The sequence below is a fragment of the Melopsittacus undulatus genome, chromosome 15 (assembly GCF_012275295.1).
Source record: "Melopsittacus undulatus isolate bMelUnd1 chromosome 15, bMelUnd1.mat.Z, whole genome shotgun sequence".
NCBI lineage: Eukaryota > Metazoa > Chordata > Aves > Psittaciformes > Psittaculidae > Melopsittacus > Melopsittacus undulatus.
In genome coordinates, this window is record NC_047541.1 from 82071 (window position 1) to 98866 (window position 16796).

At 51.4% G+C, this 16796-nt stretch overlaps 1 protein-coding gene across 11 annotated transcripts in view; it reads right to left on the reverse strand.

Annotated features, from left to right (window-relative positions):
* Positions 1-16796, reverse strand: part of C2CD2L (C2CD2 like) — a 23340-nt gene continuing 6544 nt past the window's right edge. For 3 of the 11 annotated variants that reach the window (XM_034069637.1, XM_034069636.1, XM_034069635.1), the window contains 14 exons: positions 14015-14110; positions 13467-13586; positions 12896-13006; positions 11949-12089; positions 11240-11351; positions 10943-11066; positions 10313-10377; positions 9592-9719; positions 9184-9355; positions 8476-8577; positions 7737-7870; positions 6947-7229; positions 5307-5516; positions 1-279 (listed from right to left, as the gene is read on the reverse strand). In XM_034069637.1, the coding sequence (XP_033925528.1) occupies positions 218-279; positions 5307-5516; positions 6947-7229; positions 7737-7870; positions 8476-8577; positions 9184-9355; positions 9592-9719; positions 10313-10377; positions 10943-11066; positions 11240-11351; positions 11949-12089; positions 12896-13006; positions 13467-13586; positions 14015-14110 (1860 nt within the window). In that variant the 3' untranslated portion in view covers positions 1-217. Of the gene's footprint in view, positions 2459-5295; positions 5517-6946; positions 7230-7736; positions 7871-8475; positions 8578-9183; positions 9356-9591; positions 9720-10312; positions 10378-10942; positions 11067-11239; positions 11352-11948; positions 12090-12895; positions 13007-13466; positions 13587-14014; positions 14111-15879; positions 16324-16796 lie in introns of those variants that run through there. The other 8 variants (XR_004550323.1, XR_004550321.1, XR_004550322.1 and 5 more) reach the window with 8 other exon arrangements.

Consider the following 16796-nt stretch of genomic DNA (forward strand, 5'->3'; position numbering starts at 1 on the left):
GGGTTTTGATTTCCATGTGTTTTAATAAGTTAACAGGTTCAGCCATTACACAGCAATGGAATTCTTCTTCAACATTTACAAAGCTTCAAGAACTTCATTCACTTAGTCCAACTTAAGTAATTTTGTTTTCATCTCTTCAATAGCCACATGGTTCCTTTTTTTCGTTTTTTCCATCCTCTAAATGATCCAGGGTTAAAATAATCCACCCAGAGAGGCATCAAAGAGCATCAAAGTACAAAAGAGCACATACAAATTCAGTGTGGATATTTGGTCCAGTACCTGTACGCACGAGAAAAGGTGGCGTGAAGCAGTCATGCCTGTAGAAGGAGCTGGAATACCACAAGTACACAAAGATCTTTTCCAGAAGTTTGAACCACCGGGACTGTTACTATACCATGACGCACACTGTGCCCTACATAGGGGGAGGGAGGGCTGAACGATGCTAAAGACCCCAGAACATGTAATCACCAGCCACCCAACATTCAAGCATCTTGCCAGCTATCCAAACATGACATCTCTATTTCGCAGGCAATGAACCGAGAGAAGCCATCACAGGAAGGAATCAGCAACACTAGAGACAAATGAGTGGAATGAAAACATTTGTAAACATACAATTTGCCCCCTGCCCAGTTCTAGTCTAGAAACAGAATGTGCCAGTGGCCCTCACATCTGCTTTTATCATTACATATACTTTATTATATAAGCTTTCATTATGTTCCTCCCATCCCCAAAACTGTTTTCTGACTAGCTCTCTACACAACTCCTATTGCTCTCCCCCACATTAGCCAATCTGCCCATAAGCCTGTCCCCAGCTACACAAACACACAATGGTGCTTGCAGGGGCCGAAGTTAGACTTGTTTGCTCCAGGCTGCTTCCAGAGGTGTCCGTGTAAGAAATATTTTGTGGATACCACAAAAGCCAGTGAAGGCCACTTTCCCTATCTCCCAATCAGTGCCATCATTTTGCAGTATCACAGGTATGGGCACTCACAGAGCACACTAATTCCAAGGGCATGCAAACACGTGCACATGTATAAACCCTCTGCCTTCAAGCACCCTCTCCGATTACCAGGCATCAGTCAGGCACCCGCCACACTACAGCCTATGGCACCCCAAATTGCTGAAGTTTTGCAGTTCCCTCTATTTCTTCCCACGCTTTTTTTCTCTTGCTGACACCAAGGGTTGTTTCCCCATGGGGAAGCTCTTCACAAGCCTTACCAAAACACGATGCATCTGGAGCAAAATAAACTTACAAGCATACTCACAGCCAGCAGCGCAATGCAGTACTTGGAACGCAGGCCCCTCTAAGCAGGCTGAACTCCTTCACCAGCCTCCCCATGTTCAAGCCTGCCACTCTGTCAGCAATTCTTCCCCCACATATTCAGTTGAGGACCAGTTTAACAAGGTGCAGACACAAAGCCTACCCTAAGACAGCAACCTGGCAACTACGGATGGTTCTAAAAAGTTTGACAACGGCCTGCGCCGCACACTGGGGTTGTTTCGTGGTCCCAGGCATTATGAAATGCAAGAGCACCGAGGCAAAGACACGGCTATCCGGAAGAAGTTAAGCAGGGAAAAGCAGATTTCAAATAGAATTTCTTCTTGTCCCAGACCTAAGCAGAGAATAAAAAGCCAAGAGCACTATGGGGAAAAACTCCCTGGGACTGTGTCTTTACAGTTTCTGGAGGCCAAAGAATTATGTGACCTTCCCTTTCCTTCCAAGAAGGTTAGGGTAGAAGAATGGTTTCTCAGATGAATAATCATACCTCCCTTATAAGGCAGATTCATTACTGGCCTTGGCTTTGGAAAGCCAGGAGACTCACCTCCGCTTGCGTAACCAGGATTAGCAAAACCAGCTGCCTACTACTCGAGGGACAAACATGACTGCGAGGGCGAGAAAGGAAGCCATCCATGTACAGACACAAAGAGAAAGGATGAACGTGTTACTCAGGAATGTACCTGAACTGAAAAGCTTCCGGTGCATGTGACTGAGCCACTCCCCCTACCCCCCTGTCCCTCAAAAGAGCAGTTTACCCAAACACCCTCAACAACATTCCACGCTTCCCAGTAACATTTAGAAGAAGATGAATGGTTGTTACAGTATTAGTCCTACACTGCTCAACTTTGAGAAGCAACAAAATGGCGGAAAGTACATCTCTGCTAGGAAACACAAGCAGGTGTGGGAATTAACGTCTGGGGACACGCGCTATCAGCGCTTGACAATATCCCTTTCCTTCGCAACTATCTAACCTGATAGAAACTTTGACAGCAATTTACAGGTTATGATAAAAAGCACCACTAAAAAATTCAAGGGAGGATACGCACCGACTGTTACATGTCCTGTGCACCATTCATTCCACAGACTGCAGCGAAGGAAGATTCCCAGATGAGTGTTCTGCCAGAGCAATGCTCAAAATCAAAACCGGTACCTCCACCACGATACATCAGCAAGCATTGCCTGAAGCCAACAAACCGGAAACAAATTCAGGAAAGCCCGAGGATGTATGGTAGTAATTGCCTGTTTAACATGGCTAGAAAGGCATCCTTGGTTCCCAAGGCCAGTGAAGAACTCTATCAGTTTCACTCATAGCTTTCCTATCATCTCCTTCCCCCAGAGGAGAACAAAACAGTCCAGTTGAAATCTAGTGTTTGTCAGACAAGAACCTCGATTGCCTTTCCTACCTCCGGTCTACAGCAACAAGGACAAGGCTCACTAGGCCTTGTGGCTCTCCTTGAGTACGCAAGCCACAGGCTCATGCTTTGGAAGCATGGCAGGAGCCTTGGGCATTCACCTCTGGCTGCTCCGCACCAAGACAGCTTGAGCTGCTCTTGCTGTTTAAAGAAAAGAACACGGGACTATTCAATGAGACCCACAGAAGGTCCTGCGATAAATCCACTACTGAAGAGCTGCTGGCTGGTCTGGAAGCTTCCTTCTATTCAAGCCAGCATTTGTAATGCAAGGTTCACAGCCACGCCAGCACTTCTCATTGAAAGCAACAACTTGACATGCATTAAAAAAGAAAAAATGAAAACTCGAACCAGAGCGCTGAGTACTGTGAGCAACAGAGACAGATCGGTAGCAGGGACAGTGCAAGAGAAAAGGAACACCCAGAAATGAACCAAACCTCAAGGTGCTGGGAACAGGGGCATGCCTGCAAAGGACAGTGCCATGTGCAATGCCACACCAACCTGGCAAAGGAAAGCTACGTCAAACTGGCTGCCAGACGGCTAGAGGAGAGCTGCATATGGCCACCTTCCACCAGCACCACAGCAGGAACCGCAAGCTCGCATCAAGGAAATCCACATTCAGCTAGAAACGGTGAGCCCTCCGACATCAGCAGCACATGGAGCTGCAAACAAAGCCATGGTACCATGCAGAGGAGGGAAGAAACAAAGGACAAAACACATGGAAGAGCATGGGGATGAACAGGAAGACTCTTGGACCAAATCAAACAGATGGAGAAGAGGTTCCTGGTCAGCCGGCTGCGCTGGTCCAATTTCTCACACATGCTCAAGACCATAGGGAATCGGCAGGAAAGAAAAGAGTCCCTCCCACTGGCAAGCAGCAGCAGTTTCAATGCAAGCCCCAAGTGACTCTGCCCCCACACCCCAACCTTCAGACACTTTGAAGAGATGCTTCAAAATACATGTCTGTCAATCCTTTCCCAGCAGAACACCAAACGCATTCCAGTCTCTGGAAATGGCCACCTGGGTAAGCCAGAATGTGTCCTTCCAAAGAATGGAATGTTGTTCTATGCACCCTTTCAGGAGAACAACTGCTTTTTCAGTTGGTCACATCCTGTGCAAGACAAGGTGACAGCTCCCAGCTGGGAGGTACTGTAACAGGAGAGCAGAGCTAGTGAACCCAGTCAGGCCTAGACAACTGCTCTTCAGGGAGGTTTTCCTCCTCTTTGCCCTACCTCCTTAACTCTACAACTCACAGGAGAGCAGGAGCTTTCATTCAAACCAGGCATGCTGTCAGGACAAGGGTTTCTCTGAGAGCATCATTACTCTAGCTGAACAAAGACTCGGGATATTCGCAAAGGACGCGCATCAGGAGAGCAGGAAACCATTTGTCTGGAAGGTCAGTGTCCTTCTGCACAAGGAGTTTATTTCCTCCCGTGTGCTTCTCCCTCCACAAATACCAACCACAGAAATGTCTGCTGTTTGAATGCAGTGGACTGGGCTTGCTCAGAAAAATGAAATGCCAGATGCAGTCAAGAAAGGTTCCTTCTACTACAAGAAACCTTTTCATCAGTGAAAACATATAAACTCTTGCCTCTTTCTGCCACATGGCTTTAGACTTCACACTGGCCTTTCGCCAGGGTTGCCACGTTCCTCACCCCCATCTCCAGTGTGGTACCAGTCATTGGCAAGAATCACAAGAGCATGAGAGGCCAGGTACCCCACAAGTCCGGAAGGCAGCCCTGCCCAGCAACACCCCCAACCACCCCGAGGGAAAGGGTTCTGCTCATACAACGGCCAGTGCAAGTGTGCATCACAGCCTACTTCCCATCTGATGACGCGGACGTGGAAGGAAGGCTGCATCGCAGAGTGGCAGTGCTGATAGCACCAACCAGACATTCTTGCAAGGGCCCAGGCTTCTACAAAAACTCCCCTGGTGGTTAAACTTCCTTCTTAGAGGCTCCTTCCTTCATCTGCATAGTGCAGAAAGCAGGCATCCCTCAGCACTGTTGGATACAGAGCTGTTCCAAGAGCCAAGAACCGCAGCTCATTCTCCCAACAACTCTCAGGCTGGGAACACAGCGCGCCATGCCTCGGTCACATTACAGGCTCTGCACCGCGCAGAAGCAACAAGAGCAGTTAGATGGCCAGCGACCGTATCATTCTCTCCCACTAGCACTGAGGGAGGCTACACCCCACACTTCTCAGCAGCACAGCTAACCCAGCAGTTTCTCCATCTTTAGCTCTGAGCACTGCCACTTGATAGCCTCCCCACTGCCCCCTTCCTTCCAGGATGCACGCAGCGACACCAGATGGCTACGAGTGCAGTCGCTTCCACAGCTCCTGCAATTTACACCAGAATTCGCATACCACCTGGATTTTCGGGGAGAGTACAGTGGGATATGACAGTCAGAAAGGGCTAAGGAGAGGCAGATGAGCAGCCTAAGCCCCGGTTTCACCACCTCTGTTCCCCAGATGGCGTAAAGTACCAGGGGCGTCTTCCCTTGCCGAGGCTGAAAGGAACCGGACCACAGGTCACAGATACCATAGAGCAGGAAGACAAGAGACTAGAAAATGATCTCTGTGCAATCTTTACAGCTTCTCCCTCCTTCAGTTCTCACCTGCCATCACGCTGTCACTACCTTTGGGTTTGGATTTAGACTTAAAGGAGAAGCGCTTGATGAGGCGACGGGAGAAGCTGCCGGCTTTCTTCCCGGCAGTGGAGTCGGTGGCAATGTTGGACAAGTCATCATGCGACTGGCTTAGGCCTGCCTCCTTCTGCTTACTCTTCCTCCGGAAGATGAGCTTGGTTCCACTCCGAAGAAAGCTAACTGTAGAGATGGAAAGGAAGGAATTGAAACTCACGACAGTATCCTGCCCTAGTGTGTCTCAGGGGCAATAACACACCCAGCTACTCTCTGATGTGCAGCACAGATGTCTTCCGCCCTGAGCAATGGAAGCTCACAGCAGCTCAGCAAAACCCAGCTCCTGGCCAGATGGCAAAAACCTACATTTGGGACAGACCGCAATACCAACAAGTGGCTTCACTAAGCACGGCATCACACGTCCCCTCTGCATAACCTTCCTTTCACACAGTGATGTCCTCCCTGCAGCGGAAGTGTGCAGAACTGTCATAGAAAGCTATGACTCATACAAAGGGAAAAGACGTGAGAAAATCTGCATGCAGAAACACTGAGAAATGTGCAGGAGGGAAAAGGTCTCTCGGACCAGCTCGTCTCAAGGAGACCTGGATTAGTCAGTGATCAAGCCACAAGAGCGACTGCCCACTGTTTCATGAGATGCCTGAACCTGGAGACAGGTGACAGCAATGGCTCACATGGGCAGGACAGGATAGAGATGCCAATCGCCATCAGCCCCAAACAGGTGCCAGGTGTAAAAAGGCATATTCAAAACCTGCACGCCACACAAAGTCGCAACAGTATTCCCTACAGAGGGGGCTCGCTTTCTGTTTTTCTTCTTCCCCCCCCCGCCACATGTCTCAAGAATCAGAGCCACACGCCTTTCTACCCACTGACATGCAAACAAGGGGCTGGTCACCACAGTTCGAACCGTACCTGGCTGTACCGTGGTACACCCTCCTAAAACCTGTCCCGCTCTCGTATTCTCAGCATTCAAGATTTTGGCTGGTGCTTATTTCCGTAAGTTTGCAGCTAAGTAAAACCACCATAGCTACAAGCTGTGACAAATCCAAGCTGTGCCATGCACCCAACTGACACAAGCCCAGGAAGTCTGGAACAGCAGCTTGCTCAGAATATGAGGCCCACTCTGTTGTTTGAAAACAGAGTTCATGTGGACAGACTATGGTACAACAGGTCAGAAGCACGAGTTAACAGAGAAAGAGGGAGGGAGTCGAGGCCTCTACAATTCACATGGTCAGCCAGCCTCTGTTTCCATGCTAAAGGCAGCGGAATTCAGAGGAGGAATCATTTACGAAGGTGTGCCCAATGTGTAGTCCTAGAGGCTAGGGAGAGAACACAAGCTCTCAGAAACATGCAAACCATGCAGGGGGCAGAAACCACAGAAACCAAAAAGGCCACAGAAATTGGACACCTGCAAACAGAGGAGTTTGAAACTGCTCCAGCAGGAAGCATGTGAGAAAGGCTTTTCCAGGCTCTCGCAGGAGCTGCTCTTTGCCATGCTGAAAGCTGCCTGCAGCCCCCCTGCTCTGTGGGTGGAGAACTCGGACAGCACCTGGTCCCTCAAGTCTAATGTTAGCTACCATCTACTGGCTCATCCTTACCTTTGTGATCCTTCAAGCTCCTGGTCTCAAGTGCTCCCGTGGAACCAGTTTCAGACTCAACATCTTCCACCGATGGCCTTTCGGAGATGTCCGATCGTGTCGTCTCATCCAGCTCCTGACCGGCTCTTTGTCTAGATGGCGACGATTCCGGCAGCTGGGATGATTCAGTAGAATCGTGCATCCACTCACCTGTGCCCTCTGCCACAGAATCCCTGTACGCCACGGCCTCCAGGGATGCAGCATAACCCAGAGAAAGTGCCATTTCATCTTGAACGATAGGTACCTGGAGGGGGATCAGAGGGTGAGACAGACAGGAAGGCAGAATTTAAAAGAATCACACTCATCTCCCATTTTCCATTCACACCTACATATGGATTCCTGGGATCCGATCATTGGTGCTAGATGGCACCGATGCGCAACTGGCACTTTTTTTGCTGAAATATATTGGAACGTGGCAGATTCCAAAGCATTCTGCAGCACCTCCCTCACTCCCTCAGGAAAGTCCAAGCACTCCATGAGGTTCCCAACCAGCTATGGCAGCAGCTTCTCTTTCCATGGCTGCCCTTTGTGAACTCCTACCAGCAGCTGCCCTGCAGACTGGCAAGGTACCTTTGACGCTCACTGGGAAGCAGTGGCAAGCTGCAAGGAAGCAGCAGAAGGCTTCTGCTGAGCAAGTCTTCTGTTCCAGAACCTTCCCACACTGGTTCCTATGGGACCGGGTGGTTTCAATGCACCCATCCCTAGAAAAGACTTCACAGATTGGAAATGGAGCCTCGCAACTATCAGAGACCTTGGAAACTCCCGAGATGATCAGCGTGCTACGTTTCGTTGGGGTCTTCTTGGCAGGTTTGTTATTTGTCTCAGTCAGCTGCCTGATTGCCGTCTCAGCCACCGGATCCAAGCCGTTGGGCATACAGATATCCCCTGAGCACAAGATAGATACCAACACTTGGTGTAGTGACCTTTGGCACCAGCAAGAGGTCGCTTGCTTACCACGATGCTCATTATAGGCAACTACATGTGCACAAAGGGAGAGAACACAATTTACTACACGCTTGCCCAAATAAACCAAAGGAAGGAAGCACCACACAGCTCTCGGCTCTTTCAGGCATCTGCAAAGTTCGATTTCCCACCAGACATGTTATTAAAATATCCTTCCCACTTGACAAAGACCTCCAAAGACTCCCAAGAGTCTGGGCAGCCTTGGCCATGAACCATCAAAAAGGCTGCAGCTCTCTGTCCCAGAGACAATCAGAGTCCCGAGTACTGGATGAGCACAGCTCTTTGGGTTCAGATATCCTAGAACATTCTCATTAAGAAAGGAAATGCCTGGAGTCACAGACCAGATAGCCACAGTGCCTTTTACCTGCTCGCATCCACCACCCCACCTTCCTCCAGGCACTTGGGCATCCTCCAACACAGCAAATGCAAACGAGTTCTGTGCCACACATTCAGACAGCAGACAACCTCCTTGAAAGGCTAAAGAATACAGTCACTCCAATAAAAGCCTCAGTTTTCCAAGCACTTACGGCTGCTGCTGGGCAAGGGCCTGCAAGGGCAGCTGCTTTCCAAAAGCACAGTTGTCTTCTTTTCAGTCACTTCCACCTTGGAAGGCGACCTCGATGGTGAATCTTCATGGTAAAGAGAGGCAGAGACACAGAGACACCAGTCAGAGGAGATGAAAAGTCTATGCAACTTCATTACCATGTCGTGGCCCCCTACACACCAAAAACACCTCAAGTGCATGTGCTGAGAGCCTGCAAGAGCTGGCTCTGGGAGGCTTCGCAATAACAAAGCAGTAGAAAGCCCACTGGGAAGAGACACACAAAGCAGCCCAGGTGCGAGACCCCGTTCATGTCATTTTCTGGCCCTGCCTCATGGAACATGCAGCACACATTCATCAGGATATCAGACCACAAGCAACAACAACCCCTAGCAAGCAAGGCCAATGTGCTTCCAGTTCTGCATTCAGCACGTAAATAGAGGAAGAGCGGCAAAGCACTCTGCCAGACTTAACGCAGAGGTTACACAATGGTACATGTGTTAGAGTCAGGAGCTTCCACTGCCAAAAGGCAACAGAGAGGCTTGTCCTTTTCTCACCTCCCCCCAAATACAGGGCTGCCTCAGTTCCCTTCCTTGGTGCTAGGCACGAACCTCCAGCCAGCCACAGGATGCTAAGGAGCCTGCACCCCCATAGCAGCGACACGTACAAGATGCCCATCACACGGCAGCCTCACCCGTTTTGCAGTCTGCCTTGGGCCGGGACTGAATCGTGGTGACAGTGGTCACAATGGTGCCATCAGGCATGATGGTCCGGTCCATCTCCACCTTCTTAGTGGGGGTGATGCTGGTTCGCAGAGACGTAGCATGCTGAGCACTCAAAGACGCAGGAGACTCCTGGAATAGCAGCTACAAAGAGTAAAGCGCAACTCAGACAGGCATATGGGCGACAAAAGCTACTGCTCCAGACACCATGGAGCCATGCCCACTACCAAGCTGGCTGAGCAGATGGAGGCCTGGGGAGCAAGGGTCTGGTGACACTCCTCTGCAACGTAAAGGTCTGACAGCCCCCTGCGATGAGCCCAGGCCCAGTTACACACATCTCTGGCTAGAGGCTCGCGTCACAAACACTATTAGAGGCTCACCTCCAATGTAATTGTAGCTTCAGCCGCCAGTGACCACCCGGCTCCCGGGGCCAGGGAGCACACCTGTCTCCCAGAAGGTTGCTTGCCCAAAGAATCAAGAAAAAGCGTGGTATGTGCCAGCAGCACACCTGCAGGAAGGAACAGGAAACCGGAACGCATCACGTGAGCTCAGCATCCAAGACACCTTCTGCTTTTTGGAAAGCAGCCCTGTGGGCCAACAAAGCCAAGCCCCCCTGCCCTATAGCTCCCAGGTTCAAGGTGGGGAAGAAGCAGGCAGTGCTCCTCCCCTCCTCTTTACTGATCCAGAAACTGACTCCCTGAAAGCGGTGGGTGCTGTGCAGCCTCCATCAAAAGTACGTACTGTAGTTAGTCCCTGACTGAGTGCAAATGAACAGAGTCACGAGCCTTGTGCAAGCTTCTTCCAACACACTGGGGCAAATCCCCGCATCCTGCTCCCCACTTCTGACTGGGGACGGGCAGGCCACAGGAATCTCCCGGGTACCAGAAAGGTCAGAGTTAAGAGCATTTCACTTGGAAGAACAGACTCCAAAGTTATTTTACACAGTGAGAGGCTCACATACAGTCAGATATGAAAAATCCCTTGCAGAGTTCATTGCAATAGTAACAACACCAAAGCACCACAGGCTCAAAGCACACAAAGTCCCTTAGGCACATTTGTCTCCTCGTCTTCCCAACCTGTCCTACAGCTTCCAGTACTCACTTCTCCCTCTGTCGCTGCTCCCCAGCACCTGTAGCTTCAGCTCTCTACTTCTGTGTCCCAACTCCCTGTTGGAACAAGAAAAGATAGGCTCATATTAGGCAATCTGCAAAAGAGCCAAGCAGCAAGCAACCCTATCCCCTATCTTCCCTCCCTCCAATCTCACGCACCTCAACACTTTTTCCAAAGCTTCAGTATGCATATGCTGCTTTGGAGGACAAGTTTGCTGCCCCTGCTGCCCCTGGCAGCAAACGACACAGGAGAACTCCCGTTTGTATCACCTGCAGGGCTGCGTTAGGTTGCCAGGTGAAGTTGAGAGAGCAATTTGTCCAGAAGGCTGAGATCTACGCTCCAGGCCTTCTGCACCTGCCCTGCCCACAAGGCAACCACGATCACCACTTCTGACCATCCAGTTAAAACAGAGTCCAGGGGAGGAGGAAATACATACGCAAGCAGAGGCCAATCATTGGAATTGTTAGCCCAGCACACGGGGAGCACAGACTCATGCCACTTCATGGTGCTGACTTCACCTTTTGTGCAGTCTGCATCAATTACCACCACGCACTAATGACACCCAGAAATTGCGCTGGTCCACCTCTGCTGTGCCAGCTGTGAGGAGCATGCAACACTTACAGAAAGAGCTCCTCATTCCACTCCATTAATGACACAGTGCTGGCACTGCTAGCTGTCACCGGCCTCGTCCACTTCTGCTGCAAGGGGCTGTCTAGTTCTGCCACACAGCATATCTCCTCAAGTCCTGCAACAGAGGGATGGAGTGCATGCATATGCTCAGCACGAGGCAGTGGCTTGGTGGTCGCATGCCCCTCTTTTCCATTTTTTTTCCATTCAAACACACGCAAAGTGTCCACTCACTCCAGTCTCACCACCTGTGCGCTTGACCCTGCAGATGAGCAAAGCTTTCATGCTTACCTCCTTTGCCCTGGCAGCCCAAGTTCAGCACTCGAAGATTCCGGAGCAACAGCTTAGAACCCAGAGGGGCTACTCTGGACAGTGACTCTCGAGTCAGCTTATCACTGGTAACCTGAGAAATTACAAGAGTGAGACCCATGCCTTTATCATTCACTTGCCAGCCAACAGCAGCAAGACACACAACTTGGCAGTTCATCCCTGCATCTGCCAAGTTGCTCCTCACACCAACTGTCAGGGAATACCCAGAGAGCCATCAAGAGACGCTGCAGGTTCCCCAAGATATTGACCTCCATTGGGCCCCTGTGTTATTACAGATGATGAATTTCAGGCAGACAAGAAGAGACAGCCAAGCACAAGCTTGCTGGCTGCCAGGCAGACTACGAAAGATGACACGCCATGGACCATTCCACGCCCACAAAGGCTGCTGCAGAGCATTCAGAGGAACAGAGAGACTACCAGAAGACACATGTCTCAGGCAGTTCAGCTCCACCTCAATAAAACTGACACTCAGTGCTCAGAAAAGAAGGTACAAACAGAGCTGCCCTTTGGAGTGGTTTCAAATCAACTCTCCTCCCCATGCCACAGTACCCCAGCTCCTACTACAGCGCAGGCCGGGTTGAGGCTGTCACCCAGAAGCAAGTCTCGACCTCCAAATTCCTGCCTGAGCTTCAGCCCTCAGAAGCACCCTGGGGCACAGAGCTTGACGCACAAGAGGGACAGGAGGAGAGCGTCTTACTGCACCAGCTCCAGCGGCACAGGCCTTCAGATTCACCGTCACGGCTGGCTGCGTGCTGATGATGGTATCCTCAATCAGATCCTTTATGGTGGACAAGTCTGCTCTCCCTTCATTCTTCTCTCCACAAATCAAGAGGAAACACAGAAAAATCATAACAAGGCAGACATGTTTTCTTTTTATACAGCTCCAGCTGCCTCTCACATGTCTAAGACACTACGCGGTCTTTCTCCCAGCAATAGCATCCCAGGTACTCCTGTCATATCCTGTACTTGCTTTCCCCCCTATTTAAAGCTTCTGTGTAACAGCTGCAGTCAAATGTAAGTTGTCTAAATGAGACAGACTAATCCTCTACATCTGTAGTCCACACATTGCAAATTTTGGCAATACAGCTTTTAAAGTTTGTCACATCCTCACCACCTCATGAGATGGTACTACCACACTTTTGGGAGAACAGCTCGATTCCTCCATGTGCTCAGGATAAAACAACAAGGGTGTCAACCACCACAACCCCACAACACCCGCCACTCTCCCCCCCCCCAAAAAAAAAAAAAACCCAAACAAACAAAAACACAACCAACACCTCATTTTGCAGCTCAGCATCTGACAACAGCAGATGGACCTATGCAGGCAGAAAGCCTTTGTTGCTATGCTTACTTCCATTCAGCTGCTACACCAAACTCGGACAACAGGCATCAGTACCGCTTCAGCCCCTCTTGAGGAGGGCTGTTTTGACAGAGCTGAGCTAGTACAGAATCTAGGGCAAAAGAATCCCCTCCCTTGCCCTGAAGGGCCACAACAGAAAGTTGCCAACCTCTCCTCCTTTCCTCTCTGCCACAGCCTTCCTTTTGTCTCAGCACTGTTTCTGCATTTCTCAGTTTCCCTCTACTGAAGCCCGCCTCTCCCACTGGTCTGCCGCTCACCTCACAAAGTTGAAGTCTCGGAAGAACAGAAAGGTTCATGTCCGGTCTGTCCTTGAACGTCCATGACACCAGGAGACCTTCATTCTGAATCTCCTCCAAGTGGATCTCCACCTGGCCCAGAACAAATGCCCACAGTAAAGAAGAGGTGCTGCTTGCCCTGCTTCAAATTCAGCGACAGAAAGGCCCCTGTGCCAGTGCAACAGTAAGAGAGCGAACTTCAGAATACAAGAGGTCCCAGGCCTATGGGAAGAAGCAGCTGCAGCAGAAGCTCCGTACCAAGACCTGGCTTCCTAGCTGCTTTTGGATGCCCAGGCACCAAAGTCAATGCCAAATCTCAAACCTCTCCAGATCTTGTTATGGCTATGTTACATAGGCAACATCTGGAGAACAAGACACAGAAAGGGGAATTTGGCACTTAGATAGGGATTATCTACCACCGCACCAAATATGAGGGCAGCAACACTACATCTTCCAGCATCACGAGGCCTTTCTTCACACTATACTGCATCCTCCCTCAGTCTGTGTAGGGGCAGGTGAAGGAACAAGGTCACAGGCTAACTTTTTACATTACCTGAGCCTGCAGCACAGCCAATGTGACATGATAGGTGTCCACAGAAACAGCAACTGGGGACTGCTGAGTAACAGACACTGGGAATTTCACAGCTTCAGCTGACAGATGGCAACACAGCACCTAGAGAGCAAATGAAAGAAGAGTTTATACCGCTGGTGAGAGGCTATCACCACACGACAGTAAAATCTCTACAAGTGATACGCAAGGTTCACCCACTGTGGCAGGAAAGAAACATGAGGCTTGCTCCCAGACCCTGCAGAACCTGCAGTTAGAGACTATGCAAGTGATGCAGCAAAGATATGCCGGTGACAAGATCTCTCTTCTCCTTCTCCACTGCAGGACCCTGGTATTCGGGCTCCGCACATATATGCACTGGCTCCACCAACGTATCTCCCCTAGGGCTCCCACAGAGTCAGTTGGCACAGCACCGAACTCAACAACGAATCTTGCCCAGTTCCACAGTCCCCATCACGCAACTCTCGGCAGCCTCCCTCCAACGTGCCATCCATCTACAGGAAAAACCCAGAGAGAACAATGCAAATCCTTACCATGCTGCAGTCCGACTGTCCCTTGCACGTCACGTGACTTATATTTGCGGCTGGTGGGAGCTGAGAGCCCTCCTCAAACGTGATCTGCACTGAACTCTACGAAAAGAGAACTACATCAGTTCTGACCAAAACATCCCTGATAGTTTGAGGGAGGATGAATGACTGGGGTGGGACCCAGGCACACTCATGTCCCTTTTTTTCATGATTCTTGCTAGGCACAGCCATTGCATGCTGCAATTCTGTCCGTCTTGGCTTGCCCTTACAGAGAAGGAAAACAAGGTCTCCAGTCGAGGCTTAGACTCACAAACACTACATTAATTTCAGACAGGGAAGCTCAAATGAGAATGTAAAATTGTTGCAGTCAACTCTAAGTCAAGTGCATTAACCCTTCTTCACTGCAGAAGCTTTCCTGTTTCTTCTCTCTCTCCCTGCTCTGTGCTAATCCTGACCCAAGTTCAAAACAAACAAGCAAACAAACCCCCAAACTAATCTTTCGAAGTTCATCAAGGTGAAAGAAGCCACACAGAAACGAGAAAACCACAGAAGAAAATAGACTAGCGAGAAGGAAGCGACTGAGCATCATTCCTCCATGACTAACTAGGACTCCAGAAAACTAGCCTCCCTCTATTATCTTTTCTTAGCAAACCATGAGCCTTTCACCCCAGTTTCGGCATTTTCTTTTCCCTCTCTTGGGACTACACGAGGGAGAGTCAGCAAAGAGCTCCTTAGCAGAATGCGTCCCGCAGGAACTCAGTACCAAAGCACTAGCTAAAGAGCAAAATACTAACTTTCAGCTCTTTTGTCACCTCAAAACCAACTGCATTAGATAGGATAGCTGCGACTCTAGGCCAAATGTTACAATGCAGTAATCTTCTGTATAGATCACAAGGCTAGACAGAATCACAGAATGGTTAAGAGATGGAAGGGTCCTTAAAGCTCATCCAGTTCCTCTCCCCTGCTACAACGAGGGACACCTTCCACTGGACCAAGTTACTTAAAGCCCCATCCAACCCAGCAGAACTTCAAGAATGCTACGCTTGACTTACAGAATTAAGATCTGGTCTGCATTGTGCAGTTACTTTCAAGTAAAACTGCTTTATAAGCCTTATTAATCTTTCTCCTCTCCAGATACCAGACACTACCATCTACTTTAAGTACTAAAACTGAAGCACCCCAGACTTGCTGACAAAGTAAAGCCCTCCTTCAGCCAAATCACAGAGGACACTCCTTCAGGTTCTGCAGCCTTCATTCTAATGGCTGCACTGCAGGGGTGCAATTACCTGCCTTGTAACTGAAAAAGGCTTCCTCAAAAAAAAAGCCACAGGTACAGTGCAGGCCACACATCACTAAACCAAGCACTTCTTCCAACGATCCTTCCCCAAATATCCAATTTCTTCATCTCACACCATCAAGTTACTATCAAGTACAACAGACTGGACCATAGCTTTTGTGGGCAAAAGCTTCTGCCCCACAGGCAACACAAGCTACCACGTAATTCTTTCCACGTGGAATCAGTGTAGAACATTCTTCGTAGACTGCAAAACTATAGATGAACGTAGCGGTATGCGCTAGGAGAGTAAAGAGAAAGAACACCACAGAATTCAGAAGGGGTTGCTGGGGAAACCTCAAAGCGGCCACAGCAGCCGGCTTCAGCGGAGCCGACTCGGCCTCGGGCCCCGAAGCCGCTGCCCAGCTCCTCCTTTCCGAGTTCCGATAACGCTGCTCGAGAACAGGCGCTGGCTCCCTCCGGCCAAGCCCCCACAGCCACAGGCAGCGACCGGCCCGGAGGGCTTCCCCTCGGCCTGAGCACAAAGGGCCGACAGCCCCACCCGCCCACAAGCCACCGCCCCCGGCCCCAGCCGTACCCCGTGCCGGCGCGCCTGGCTGTTGAGGGCTCGCACCCAGGCCCGCTGCCACTGCTCTCGCAGGGACCGGAGAGCGAGCAGCGCGGCCAGAAGCGCCCGGGCCCCGGCCTCCTCCGTCACCGGCCCGCGGCGCCGCGGCGCCCGCAGGGCCGCAGACCGCCAGTACTGAAGCAGCCAGGCCGCGACGGTGAGCAGCGAGGCGGCGAAAAGCAGCACCAAAGCGGCCCAACCCGGATCCGGCCCCATGGCACAGCGCGCAGTGCCTCACGGCGGGCCGGCTGGCACGGGCACGGCCCCGGCGCTCCGCCGCCGGCCCAGCCGCTGGCACCTGCCGCCGGAGGGAGGGAGCAGGAGGCGAGGCTGCGTCGTCGCCCGCCTCCCGGCGCCGCAGCGCACGTGGGCTCGGCCCGACCAGCGCAGCAGCAGCCTGGCCCCAGCAGAGACCCTGGCCCGCACAACCGCGGAACCGACCCTGTCCCCCCCGCGCCTCCCCGCCGCCTTCTTCCGGCGCGGCGCCCCCCCGCGGCCCGGCCCCGCGCGCAGCTCCAGCACAGCGGTCACTGCCCTCGGCAGCAGCGGCCGGCGGGTGGCGGCGCCTCGCTGCGGAGCCGCGGGATCTCTGCTCAGCACTACGCCTCCTCGCTGCAGTTTTCTCCCTACCAGTAACACCGCGGCCTCCCCGTTAAAGTGCACAAATCGTGCTCGCAGCGGGGCCAAAGCGGCCCCGCCCCTTAAGCAGCGCTCCGGCCGCCACAGTCCGCTCGCACCGGGTGCGGGAAAAGCATCTCGCTGCAGCCGCCGCTTCCCCGCGCCGCTCACCGACTCCTTCCACACTCACACACCGCGGAAAGGGTCTCAGCGCTGTTAACAACCGTCAACGCGGAGGCTCCCGTTAGACACTTTATTGGCTTTTAAAT